Source organism: Oncorhynchus keta, chromosome 25, assembly GCF_023373465.1.
Source record: "Oncorhynchus keta strain PuntledgeMale-10-30-2019 chromosome 25, Oket_V2, whole genome shotgun sequence".
NCBI classification, from domain to species: domain Eukaryota; kingdom Metazoa; phylum Chordata; class Actinopteri; order Salmoniformes; family Salmonidae; genus Oncorhynchus; species Oncorhynchus keta.
In genome coordinates this window covers 21239692-21253253 of record NC_068445.1, presented here as the reverse complement: position 1 = coordinate 21253253, position 13562 = coordinate 21239692, and the positions used below count along the sequence as shown (strand labels likewise).

At 49.0% G+C, this 13562-nt stretch overlaps 1 protein-coding gene across 6 annotated transcripts in view; it reads left to right on the top strand.

Moving 5' to 3' along the window:
- LOC118358399 (LIM domain kinase 2-like) overlaps positions 1-13562 on the top strand; it is a 47656-nt gene that overhangs the window by 18810 nt on the left and 15284 nt on the right. For all 6 annotated transcript variants that reach the window (XM_035736191.2, XM_035736190.2, XM_035736193.2 and 3 more), the window contains one exon: positions 12738-12847. In XM_035736191.2, the coding sequence (XP_035592084.1) occupies positions 12738-12847 (110 nt within the window). The remainder of the gene's footprint in view (positions 1-12737; positions 12848-13562) is intronic.

Sequence of the window (13562 nt, the reverse complement as noted above, 5' to 3'; positions counted from 1 at the left end):
CAGTCTGATTGTGATCCTGGAGCTTCTGCACACCTGGTCCGTGCTTTCAACCCTGGTTGCTGTTTAGGTTGGCCCAAGATCCAAAGTATCAGGTATTATAATGCAGTAGGCTTCAGGCTTGGTTCACTTTTAGATCTCATTGAACATAAAGACGACAGTGTTGGTATGGAGAACAGTCAGACAAAGCTGTACATTAGATAATATATTAATAATTCACTGTCAGGATTACTATTGTATTCATATGTTAGATGTGTAGGGCCACACTCGGATAACACCAACTCACAGTGAATCACTGTTCTTTGATATGAGCTCAGTGGGTTGTGCAGCAATAGGATCTGTTTTTCTCCATGTGTACAAATGAGGGAACTGTCAGCTTTACCCACTTTTCCCCCTCTCCTCAACTTTCAGCAGAATCCCTAGAGGGAAGGTTGAAGCCCTATGTTGTAACAAACATATCCTTGGTGATTGAGGTCAATACTTATGTACAGGAGAGGTCATGGGGGCTGGGCACTGGCACAGCAGTAATAATCCACACAAAGCGACCATGCTCTGCATTCTGGTTGCTTTAAAAGATGGCAATTTGTACCTGAACCTTCTCTCTGTGTTAGTTAGGTTCCCCAGCACAATGTGTATGTCTGTGTTAGTTAGGTCCCCCAGCACAATGTGTATGTCTGTGTTAGTTAGGTCCCCCAGCACAATGTGTATGTCTGTGTTAGTTAGGTCCCCCAGCACAATGTGTATGTCTGTGTTAGTTAGGTCCCCCAGCACAATGTGTATGTCTGTGTTAGTTAGGTCCCCCAGCACAATGTGTATGTCTGTGTTAGTTAGGTCCCCCAGCACAATGTGTATGTCTGTGTTAGTTAGGTCCCCCAGCACAATGTGTATGTCTGTGTTAGTTAGGTCCCCCAGCACAATGTGTATGTCTGTGTTAGTTAGGTCCCCCAGCACAATGTGTATGTCTGTGTTAGTTAGGTCCCCCAGCACAATGTGTATGTCTGTGTTAGTTAGGTCCCCCAGCACAATGTGTATGTCTGTGTTAGTTAGGTCCCCCAGCACAATGTGTATGTCTGTGTTAGCTAGGTTCCCCCGTCGTGGATGCTTCTCTCTCTGTGTTAGTTAGGTTCCCCAGCACAATGTGTATGTCTGTGTTAGTTAGGTCCCCCAGCACAATGTGTATGTCTGTGTTAGCTAGGTTCCCCCGTCGTGGATGCTTCTCTCTCTGTGTTAGTTAGGTCCCCCAGCACAATGTGTATGTCTGTGTTAGTTAGGTCCCCCAGCACAATGTGTATGTCTGTGTTAGCTAGGTTCCCCCGTCATGGATGCTTCTCTCTCTGTTAGTTAGGTTCCCCCGTCATGGATGCTTCTCTCTCTGTTAGTTAGGTTCCCCCGTCATGGATGCTTCTCTCTCTGTTAGTTAGGTTCCCCCGTCATGGATGCTTCTCTCTCTGTTAGTTAGGTTCCCCGTCGTGGATGCTTCTCTCTGTTAGTTAGGTTCCCCGTCGTGGATGCTTTCTCTGTTAGTTAGGTTCCCCGTCGTGGATGCTTCTCTCTCTGTTAGTTAGGTTCCCCCGTCATGGATGCTTCTCTCTCTGTTAGTTAGGTTCCCCGTCGCGGATGCTTCTCTCTCTGTTAGTTAGGTTCCCCGTCGTGGATGCTTCTCTCTTGTTAGTTAGGTTTCCCCGTCGTGGATGCTTCTCTCTCTGTTAGTTAGGTTCCCCGTCGTGGATGCTTCTCTCTGTTAGTTAGGTTCCCCCGTCGTGGATGCTTCTCTCTGTTAGTTAGGTTCCCCGTCGTGGATGCTTCTCTCTGTTAGTTAGGTTCCCCGTCATGGATGCTTCTCTCTCTGTTAGTTAGGTTCCCCGTCGTGGATGCTTCTCTCTCTGTTAGTTAGGTTCCCCGTCGTGGATGCTTCTCTCTGTTAGTTAGGTTTCCCCGTCATGGATGCTTCTCTCTCTGTTAGTTAGGTTCCCCCGTCGTGGATGCTTCTCTCTGTTAGTTAGGTTCCCCGTCATGGATGCTTCTCTCTCTGTTAGTTAGGTTCCCCGTCGTGGATGCTTCTCTCTGTTAGTTAGGTTTCCCCGTCATGGATGCTTCTCTCTCTGTTAGTTAGGTTCCCCGTCGTGGATGCTTCTCTCTGTTAGTTAGGTGTCCCCGTCATGGATGCTTCTCTCTCTGTTAGTTAGGTTCCCCGTCGTGGATGCTTCTCTCTGTTAGTTAGGTTCCCCGTCATGGATGCTTCTCTCTCTGTTAGTTAGGTTCCCCGTCGTGGATGCTTTCTCTCTGTTAGTTAGGTTTCCCCGTCATGGATGCTTCTCTCTCTGTTAGTTAGGTTCCCCGTCATGGATGCTTCTCTCTCTGTTAGTTAGGTTCCCCCGTCATGGATGCTTCTCTCTCTGTTAGTTAGGTTCCCCCGTCGTGGATGCTTCCCTCTCTGTTAGTTAGGTTCCCCCGTCATGGATGCTTCTCTCTCTGTTAGTTAGGTTCCCCCGTCATGGATGCTTCTCTCTCTGTTAGTTAGGTTCCCCCGTCATGGATGCTTCTCTCTCTGTTAGTTAGGTTCCCCCGTCATGGATGCTTCTCTCTCTGTTAGTTAGGTTCCCCGTCATGGATGCTTCTCTCTCTGTTAGTTAGGTTCCCCCGTCATGGATGCTTCTCTCTCTGTTAGTTAGGTTCCCCCGTCATGGATGCTTCTCTCTCTGTTAGTTAGGTTCCCCCGTCGTGGATGCTTCTCTCTCTGTTAGTTAGGTTCCCCCGTCGTGGATGCTTCTCTCTCTGTTAGTTAGGTTCCCCCGTCGTGGATGCTTCTCTCTGTTAGTTAGGTTCCCCCGTCGTGGATGCTTCTCTCTGTTAGTTAGGTTCCCCCGTCGTGGATGCTTCTCTCTCTGTTAGTTAGGTTCCCCCGTCATGGATGCTTCTCTCTCTGTTAGTTAGGTTCCCCCGTCATGGATGCTTCTCTCTCTGTTAGTTAGGTTCCCCCGTCGTGGATGCTTCCCTCTCTGTTAGTTAGGTTCCCCCGTCATGGATGCTTCTCTCTCTGTTAGTTAGGTTTCCCCGTCATGGATGCTTCTCTCTCTGTTAGTTAGGTTCCCCCGTCGTGGATGCTTCTCTCTCTGTTAGTTAGGTTCCCCCGTCGTGGATGCTTCTCTCTCTGTTAGTTAGGTTCCCCCGTCGTGGATGCTTCTCTCTCTGTTAGTTAGGTTCCCCCGTCATGGATGCTTCTCTCTCTGTTAGTTAGGTTCCCCCGTCATGGATGCTTCTCTCTCTGTTAGTTAGGTTCCCCCGTCGTGGATGCTTCTCTCTCTGTTAGTTAGGTTCCCCCGTCGTGGATGCTTCTCTCTCTGTTAGTTAGGTTCCCCCGTCATGGATGCTTCTCTCTCTGTTAGTTAGGTTCCCCCGTCGTGGATGCTTCTCTCTCTGTTAGTTAGGTTCCCCCGTCGTGGATGCTTCTCTCTCTGTTAGTTAGGTGGATGCTTCTCTCTCTGTTAGTTAGGTTCCCCCGTCATGGATGCTTCTCTCTCTGTTAGTTAGGTTCCCCCGTCGTGGATGCTTCTCTCTCTGTTAGTTAGGTTCCCCCGTCATGGATGCTTCTCTCTCTGTTAGTTAGATTCACCCGTCATGGATGCTTCTCTCTCTGTTAGTTAGGTTCCCCCGTCGTGGATGCTTCTCTCTCTGTTAGTTAGGTTCCCCGTCGTGGATGCTTCTCTCTCTGTTAGTTAGGTTCCCCCCATGGATGGATGCTCATGGATGCTTCTCTCTGTTAGTTAGGTTCCCCCGTCATGGATGCTTCTCTCTCTGTTAGTTAGGTTCCCCGTCGTGGATGCTTCTCTCTGTTAGTTAGGTTCCCCGTCGTGGATGCTTCTCTCTCTGTTAGTTAGGTTTCCCCGTCATGGATGCTTCTCTCTCTGTTAGTTAGGTTCCCCGTCGTGGATGCTTCTCTCTCTCTGTTAGTTAGGTTCCCCGTCGTGGATGCTTCTCTCTCTGTTAGTTAGGTTCCCCGTCATGGATGCTTCCTCTGTTAGTTAGGTTCCCCCGTCGTGGATGCTTCTCTCTCTGTTAGTTAGGTTCCCCGTCGTGGATGCTCTCTCTCTGTTAGTTCCCCGTCATGGATGCTTCTCTCTCTGTTAGATGTTCCCCTCGTGGATGCTCTCTGTTAGTTAGGTTCCCCGTCGTGGATGCTTCTCTCTCTGTTAGTTAGGTTCCCCGTCGTGGATGCTTCTCTCTCTGTTAGTTAGGTTCCCCGTCATGGATGCTTCTCTCTCTGTTAGTTAGGTTCCCCGTCGTGGATGCTTTCTCTCTGTTAGTTAGGTTCCCCGTCATGGATGCTTCTCTCTCTGTTAGTTAGGTTCCCCGTCATGGATGCTTCTCTCTCTGTTAGTTAGGTTCCCCGTCATGGATGCTTCTCTCTCTGTTAGTTAGGTTCCCCGTCATGGATGCTTCTCTCTCTGTTAGTTAGGTTCCCCGTCGTGGATGCTTCTCTCTCTGTTAGTTAGGTTCCCCGTCATGGATGCTTCTCTCTGTTAGTTAGGTTCCCCGTCGTGGATGCTTCTCTCTGTTAGTTAGGTTCCCCCGTCATGGATGCTTCTCTCTCTGTTAGTTAGGTTCCCCCGTCATGGATGCTTCTCTCTCTGTTAGTTAGGTTCCCCCGTCGTGGATGCTTCTCTCTCTGTTAGTTAGGTTCCCCCGTCGTGGATGCTTCTCTCTGTTAGTCTCTGTTAGTTAGGTTCCCCGTCGTGGATGCTTCTCTCTGTTAGTTAGGTTCCCCGTCGTGGATGCTTCTCTCTCTGTTAGTTAGGTTCCCCGTCGTGGATGCTTCTCTCTCTGTTAGTTAGGTTCCCCGTCATGGATGCTTCTCTCTCTGTTAGTTAGGTTCCCCGTCGTGGATGCTTCTCTCTCTGTTAGTTAGGTTCCCCGTCATGGATGCTTCTCTCTCTGTTAGTTAGGTTCCCCGTCATGGATGCTTCTCTCTCTGTTAGTTAGGTTCCCCGTCGTGGATGCTTCTCTCTCTGTTAGTTAGGTTCCCCGTCGTGGATGCTTCTCTCTCTGTTAGTTAGGTTTCGTGGATGCCCTCTGTTAGTTCGTGGATGCTTCTCTCTCTGTTAGTTAGGTTCCCCGTCATGGATGCTTCTCTCTCTGTTAGTTAGGTTCCCCGTCATGGATGCTTCTCTCTCTGTTAGTTAGGGTTGCTTCCCCTGTTAGTTAGGTTCGTCGTGGATGCTTCTCTCTCTGTTAGTTAGGTTCCCCGTCATGGATGCTTCTCTCTCTGTTAGTTAGGTTCCCCCGTCGTGGATGCTTCTCTCTCTGTTAGTTAGGTTCCCCGTCATGGATGCTTCTCTCTCTGTTAGTTAGGTTCCCCGTCGTGGATGCTTCTCTCTCTGTTAGTTAGGTTCCCCGTCGTGGATGCTTCTCTCTCTGTTAGTTAGGTTCCCCGTCATGGATGCTTCTCTCTCTGTTAGTTAGGTTCCCCGGTGGATGCTTCTCTCTCTGTTAGTTAGGTTCCCCGTGGATGCTTCTCTCTCTGTTAGTTAGGTTCCCCGTCGTGGATGCTTTCTCTCTGTTAGTTAGGTTCCCCGTCATGGATGCTTCTCTCTCTGTTAGTTAGGTTCCCCGTCATGGATGCTTCTCTCTGTTAGTTAGGTTCCCCGTCGTGGATGCTTCTCTCTCTGTTAGTTAGGTTCCCCCGTCGTGGATGCTTCTCTCTCTCTGTTAGTTAGGTTCCCCGTCGTGGATGCTTCTCTCTGTTAGTTAGGTTCTCTCTGTTAGTTAGGTTCCCCCGTCGTGGATGCTTCTCTCTCTGTTAGTTAGGTTCCCCCGTCGTGGATGCTTCTCTCTCTGTTAGTTAGGTTCCCCCGTCATGGATGCTTCTCTCTCTGTTAGTTAGGTTCCCCCGTCGTGGATGCTTCTCTCTCTGTTAGTTAGGTTCCCCCGTCGTGGATGCTTCTCTCTCTGTTAGTTAGGTTCCCCCGTCATGGATGCTTCTCTCTCTGTTAGTTAGGTTCCCCCGTCATGGATGCTTCTCTCTCATGGATGCTTCTCTCTCTGTTAGTTAGGTTCCCCGTCGTGGATGCTTCTCTCTCTGGATGCTTCTCTCTCTGTTAGTTAGGTTCCCCGTCATGGATGCTTCTCTCTCTGTTAGTTAGGTTCCCCCGTCATGGATGCTTCTCTCTCTGTTAGTTAGGTTCCCCCGTCATGGATGCTTCTCTCTCTGTTAGTTAGGTTCCCCCGTCGTGGATGCTTCTCTCTCTGTTAGTTAGGTTCCCCCGTCATGGATGCTTCTCTCTCTGTTAGTTAGGTTCCCCCGTCGTGGATGCTTCCCTCTCTGTTAGTTAGGTTCCCCCGTCATGGATGCTTCTCTCTCTGTTAGTTAGGTTCCCCCGTCGTGGATGCTTCTCTCTCTGTTAGTTAGGTTCCCCCGTCATGGATGCTTCTCTCTCTGTTAGTTAGGTTCCCCCGTCATGGATGCTTCTCTCTCTGTTAGTTAGGTTCCCCCGTCGTGGATGCTTCTCTCTCTGTTAGTTAGGTTCCCCGTCATGCTTCTCTCTGGATGCTTCTCTCTCTGTTAGTTAGGTTCCCCCGTCATGGATGCTTCTCTCTCTGTTAGTTAGGTTCCCCCGTCATGGATGCTTCTCTCTCTGTTAGTTAGGTTCCCCCGTCATGGATGCTTCTCTCTCTGTTAGTTAGGTTTCCCCGTCATGGCCCCGCTCTGTTATCCTCTGTACAGTCTCCACAGTTCACTTCCCCCAGCACATAGTGAACTTTGGGGGGGAAATGGAGAACATGGAGTGGTTTTGGAACCAGTCCATCACCTGATTCAGTACACTGCGGTGGAAAGGCAACAGATACTACCCACACTGTACGGCCAGTCTGCCACCAGACCACCACAGTGTTTATTGGAGACAGTTTTTGAAAGATCAAGTATCTGTTATTAAGGGAAGGTTAGAATGTTTGGCTCGACTGAGTTTGTCAAATCAATGTTCATCTTTCAGGATTAGATCATGAGCTCATGGTTATGCTATTAAAGTGTAGCTGAAGGCTGAATATTGGTTAGCTTTCTTCTTGTTTCATCAGTGCTATGGAATTCCCATGCATGGGGTTGGAGTGCTGTGCCTTTTAATGGAACTTCATTTTAACAGTGTTATGGTCCCTATTAAACCAGGTCTAAATACAACTAGAACTGCTGAAAACACAAACAATTGCTGGTCACAAAAGGGTCATTTCTCTTTAACTGGATTAAAGTGGGCCCCAAAATGAAGTCTTTTTTTAACCTGAAGTTTGCCAGTAAGCAAAACACATAATGGGCCTTTCTATTTGGTTTTGGACACATTGGCTTTGTACGCGAAGTGCCAAGTATTTCTGGCAGGGTTGAATTGGCAGCCTTCTCTTACCCTGCAGCCGAACCAACACTGCGTTAAATGGTCTAGCTGTTGGGTCTCTCAGGAGAGGAGAGTAGTGAGGAGCATGCAGCTACTTAAAGCTGTTGGGTCTCAGGAGAGGAGAGTAGTGAGGAGAATGCAGCTACTTAAAGCTGTTGGGTCTCTCAGGAGCGGAGAGTAGTGTGGAGCATGCAGCTACTTAAAGCTGTTGGGTCTCAGGAGAGGAGAGTAGTGAGGAGCATGCAGCTACTTAAAGCTGTTGGGTCTCTCAGGAGAGGAGAGTAGTGAGGAGCATGCAGCTACTTAAAGCTGTTGGGTCTCAGGAGAGGAGAGTAGTGTGAAGCATGCAGCTACTTAAAGCTGTTGGGTCTCAGGAGAGGAGAGTAGTGTGGAGCATGCAGCTGCTTAAAGCTGTTGGGTCTCAGGAAAGGAGAGTAGTGTGGAGCATGCAGCTGCTTAAAGCTGTTGGGTCTCAGGAAAGGAGAGTAGTGTGGAGCATGCAGCTACTTAAAGCTGTTGGGTCTCAGGAGAGGAGAGTAGTGTGAAGCATGCAGCTGCTTAAAGCTGTTGGGTCTCTCAGGAGAGGAGAGTAGTGTGGAGCATGCAGCTACTTAAAGCTGTTGGGTCTCAGGAGAGGAGAGTAGTGAGGAGCATGCAGCTACTTAAAGCTGTTGGGTCTCAGGAGAGGAGAGTAGTGTGAAGAATGCAGCTGCTTAAAGCTGTTGGGTCTCAGGAGAGGAGAGTAGTGTGGAGCATGCAGCTACTTAAAGCTGTTGGGTCTCAGGAGAGGAGAGTAGTGTGGAGCATGCAGCTACTTAAAGCTGTTGGGTCTCAGGAGAGGAGAGTAGTGTGGAGCATGCAGCTACTTAAAGCTGTTGGGTCTCAGGAGAGGAGAGTAGTGTGGAGCATGCAGCTACTTAAAGCTGTTGGGTCTCAGGAGAGGAGAGTAGTGTGGAGCATGCAGCTACTTAAAGCTGTTGGGTCTCTCAGGAGAGGAGAGTAGTGTGGAGCATGCAGCTACTTAAAGCTGTTGGGTCTCAGGAGAGGAGAGTAGTGTGGAGCATGCAGCTACTTAAAGCTGTTGGGTCTCAGGAGAGGAGAGTAGTGTGGAGCATGCAGCTACTTAAAGCTGTTGGGTCTCTCAGGAGAGGAGAGTAGTGTGGAGCATGCAGCTACTTAAAGCTGTTGGGTCTCTCAGGAGAGGAGAGTAGTGTGGAGCATGCAGCTACTTAAAGCTGTTGGGTCTCTCAGGAGAGGAGAGTAGTGTGGAGCATGCAGCTACTTAAAGCTGTTGGGTCTCTCAGGAGAGGAGAGTAGTGTGGAGCATGCAGCTACTTAAAGCTGTTGGGTCTCTCAGGAGAGGAGAGTAGTGTGGAGCATGCAGCTACTTAAAGCTGTTGGGTCTCAGGAGAGGAGAGTAGTGTGGAGCATGCAGCTACTTAAAGCTGTTGGGTCTCTCAGGAGAGGAGAGTAGTGTGGAAAATGCAGCTACTTAAAGCTGTTGGGTCTCAGGGGAGGAGAGTAGTGTGGAGCATGCAGCTACTTAAAGCTGTTGGGTCTCAGGAGAGGAGAGTAGTGTGGAGCATGCAGCTACTTAAAGCTGTTGGGTCTCAGGAGAGGAGAGTAGTGTGGAGCATGCAGCTACATAAAGCTGTTGGGTCTCTCAGGAGAGGAGAGTAGTGTGGAGCATGCAGCTACTTAAAGCTGTTGGGTCTCAGGAGAGGAGAGTAGTGTGGAGCATGCAGCTACTTAAAGCTGTTGGGTCTCAGGAGAGGAGAGTAGTGTGGAGCATGCAGCTACTTAAAGCTGTTGGGTCTCAGGAGAGGAGAGTAGTGTGGAGCATGCAGCTACTTAAAGCTGTTGGGTCTCTCAGGAGAGGAGAGTAGTGTGGAGCATGCAGCTACTTAAAGCTGTTGGGTCTCAGGAGAGGAGAGTAGTGAGGAGCATGCAGCTACTTAAAGCTGTTGGGTCTCAGGAGAGGAGAGTAGTTTGAAGCTTGCAGCTACTTAAAGCTGTTGGGTCTCAGGAGAGGAGAGTAGTTTGAAGCTTGCAGCTACTTAAAGCTGTTGGGTCTCAGGAGAGGAGAGTAGTGTGGAGCATGCAGCTACTTAAAGCTGTTGGGTCTCAGGAGAGGAGAGTGGTGTGGAGCATGCAGCTATTTAAAGCTGTTGGGTCTCAGGAGAGGAGAGTAGTGTGGAGCATGCAGCTACTTAAAGCTGTTGGGTCTCAGGAGAGGAGAGTAGTGTGGAGCATGCAGCTACTTAAAGCTGTTGGGTCTCAGGAAAGGAGAGTAGTGTGAAGCATGCAGCTACTTAAAGCTGTTGGGTCTCAGGAGAGGAGAGTAGTGTGGAGCATGCAGCTGCTTAAAGCTGTTGGGTCTCAGGAAAGGAGAGTAGTGTGGAGCATGCAGCTGCTTAAAGCTGTTGGGTCTCAGGAAAGGAGAGTAGTGTGGAGCATGCAGCTACTTAAAGCTGTTGGGTCTCAGGAGAGGAGAGTAGTGTGAAGCATGCAGCTGCTTAAAGCTGTTGGGTCTCTCAGGAGAGGAGAGTAGTGTGGAGCATGCAGCTACTTAAAGCTGTTGGGTCTCAGGAGAGGAGAGTAGTGAGGAGCATGCAGCTACTTAAAGCTGTTGGGTCTCAGGAGAGGAGAGTAGTGTGAAGAATGCAGCTGCTTAAAGCTGTTGGGTCTCAGGAGAGGAGAGTAGTGTGGAGCATGCAGCTACTTAAAGTTGTTGGGTATCTCAGGAGAGGAGAGTAGTGTGGAGCATGCAGCTACTTAAAGCTGTTGGGTCTCAGGAGAGGAGAGTAGTGTGGAGCATGCAGCTACTTAAAGCTGTTGGGTCTCAGGAGAGGAGAGTAGTGTGGAGCATGCAGCTACTTAAAGCTGTTGGGTCTCAGGAGAGGAGAGTAGTGTGGAGCATGCAGCTACTTAAAGCTGTTGGGTCTCTTAGGAGAGTAGAGTAGTGTGGAGCATGCAGCTACTTAAAGCTGTTGGGTCTCAGGAGAGGAGAGTAGTGTGGAGCATGCAGCTACTTAAAGCTGTTGGGTCTCTCAGGAGAGGAGAGTAGTGTGGAGCATGCAGCTACAAAAGCTGTTGGGTCTCTCAGGAGAGGATAGTAGTGTGGAGCATGCAGCTACTTAAAGCTGTTGGGTCTCTCAGGAGAGGAGAGTAGTGTGGAGCATGCAGCTACTTAAAGCTGTTGGGTCTCAGGAGAGGAGAGTAGTGTGGAGCATGCAGCTACTTAAAGCTGTTGGGTCTCTCAGGAGAGGAGAGTAGTGTGGAGCATGCAGCTACAAAAGCTGTTGGGTCTCTCAGGAGAGGATAGTAGTGTGGAGCATGCAGCTACTTAAAGCTGTTGGGTCTCTCAGGAGAGGATGAGTAGTGTGGAGCATGCAGCTACTTAAAGCTGTTGGGTCTCTCAGGAGAGGAGAGTAGTGTGGAGCATGCAGCTACTTAAAGCTGTTGGGTCTCAGGAGAGGAGAGTAGTGTGGAGCATGCAGCTACTTAAAGCTGTTGGGTCTCAGGAGAGGAGAGTAGTGTGGAGCATGCAGCTACTTAAAGCTGTTGGGTCTCAGGAGAGGAGAGTAGTGTGGAGCATGCAGCTACTTAAAGCTGTTGGGTCTCTCAGGAGAGGAGAGTAGTGTGGAGCATGCAGCTACTTACAGCTGTTGGGTCTCAGGAGAGGAGAGTAGTGTGGAGCATGCAGCTACTTAAAGCTGTTGGGTCTCAGGAGAGGAGAGTAGTGTGGAGCATGCAGCTACTTAAAGCTGTTGGGTCTCTCAGGAGAGGAGAGTAGTGTGGAGCATGCAGCTACTTAAAGCTGTTGGGTCTCAGGAGAGGAGAGTAGTGTGGAGCATGCAGCTACTTAAAGCTGTTGGGTCTCAGGAGAGGAGAGTAGTGTGGAGCATGCAGCTACTTAAAGCTGTTGGGTCTCAGGAGAGGAGAGTAGTGTGGAGCATGCAGCTACTTAAAGCTGTTGGGTCTCTCAGGAGAGGAGAGTAGTGTGGAGCATGCAGCTACTTAAAGCTGTTGTGTGTTTGTGGGGCAGGCTATGGCACCAAATGCCATTTTGTTCTCTGATGAGGAGATCGTCGCATGGCATTTTTCATTTCAGTTTGCCTTTCTCTGTGGCTGTGGAGACGTTTTACAGTTCTTGACAGTTGTAAATCCTCTCAAATTAGACTGCTTTGGAATATCCTTCTTTTGTTCTTTTTCAATTGGTAAAATGGAGAAATTAATAGAGAAATAAATATAGAACAGCTCTACACACACACACACTAGCCTCCCCTTGCCGAGAGAGTCTGCACACACACAGCCAGCTATGGACTATGACACAGCTGTGTGTGTCTAGCTGGGGTTCCTTCAGGCTGTTTCTGACTGGGGTCGGTGTGGTAATGCTTCAGCCTGGAGGGAGGGAGTCACAGCCACAGACGCACACATGGCTTACATCACTCAGCCTAATCCTAGTGCCCCCTGGACCGGCAACAAGATCCTTTCCCAACACTTTTACTCATAGCAGCCTACAAGGAAAAGCTGGGGAGAATGGAACATATTATCTCACTTCAAAGACTACAGGTTTTCATTAATATATTCACATTCTTTAGAAATGATCCTGTTTTCAAATGATCTGATGAGGAGCTTAGGTCTTGAGACAAAATCTCTAACCAAAGTTGAATTCAAGCTTTAGAAGCATTGCAGCTCTTTGTTGTTGTTGTAGACTGAAGACTCCAATGAAATTGAAGTCGGTTAAACACTGACTGGTTAAAATAGATTATCTCTCCGGGCCTCATGTACAGGAGCACATTTTAGGTTTTCCAGCTCGCCCAGCCTTAACATCACATGATCACTTCAGATCCAGGAATGAAGTTCAAACCCACATGAAGTGGCCTCTGAACCTCCTCTATGGCACATACCATGTGTGTAGGAGTGTGTGTGTGTGTCACTTGCTTCAGGAGGTGGATACTTTGTCTAATTTAGCATGAGAGCAAGACCAATAGATTGGGAGTGTGTAAGATATATAGAGAAGTCACATGTGAATGAGTAAGCTGTTGTACATGTGTGAGAGAACCAGACTTTCTTTCAGAGTTTGTTAATGTGTGAAAAGAGAGAGTGTCAGTGAGAGGCATGCTGTGCTTAGAGAAGGCAGGGCTTGGGTCCCGGGGAGGTGGATGACATCATAGCATATTCCAGATAGGTTAAGAGTGGAGCAGGTGTTACTGACTGTGTCACTGCCACACAGAGAGGACAGCACACGGAACACAACACCATCAAGCACACAACACCGGACAGTACAGAACTGCACAGTGTTCTCTCCATGAAGCTGGAAAGCCATGGGAAAGACAAACCCACCTGTATCTGTTCTTCCAGGTGGCCGGAGAATACAAGTATCACCCAGAGTGCTTTGTGTGTCTGAGCTGCAAAGTTGTCATCGAGGACAGGGACACCTATGCCCTGGTGGAGCGCTCCAAACTGTACTGGTGAGAGTTGTTTGAATTCTGTTCAATGTTTTTGTTTAGTCTGATGTTGATAGAGGCCGTTTAGGGAATGTGATTTATATTATTGGAAACAGGCAGCATCGCTCTATTTCTGATGAATCTGTTGTCTGTCACACCTGAGCTCCCTCTACGGTCTGACTCTCTGATGAATCTGTTGTCTGTCACACCTGAGCTCCCTCTACGGTCTGACTCTCTGATGAATCTGTTGTCTGTCACACCTGAGCTCCCTCTACGGTCTGACTCTCTGATGAATCTGTTGTCTGTCACACCTGAGCTCCCTCTACGGTCTGACTCTCTGATGAATCTGTTGTCTGTCACACCTGAGTCTACGGTCTGACTCTCTGATGTCACACCTGAGCTCCCTCTACGGTCTGACTCTCTGATGAATCTGTTGTCTGTCACACCTGAGCTCCCTCTACGGTCTGACTCTCTGATGAATCTGTTGTCTGTCACACCTGAGCTCCCTCTACGGTCTGACTCTGATGAATCTGTTGTCTGTCACACCTGAGCTCCCTCTACGGTCTGACTCTCTGATGAATCTGTTGTCTGAGTCGGTCTGACACCTGAATCTGTTGCTCCCTGAGCTACGGTCTGACTCTCTGATGAATCTGTTGTCTGTCACACCTGAGCTCCTCTACGGTTTGACTCTCTGATGAATCTGTTGTCTGTCACACCTGAGCTCCCTCTACGGTCTGAC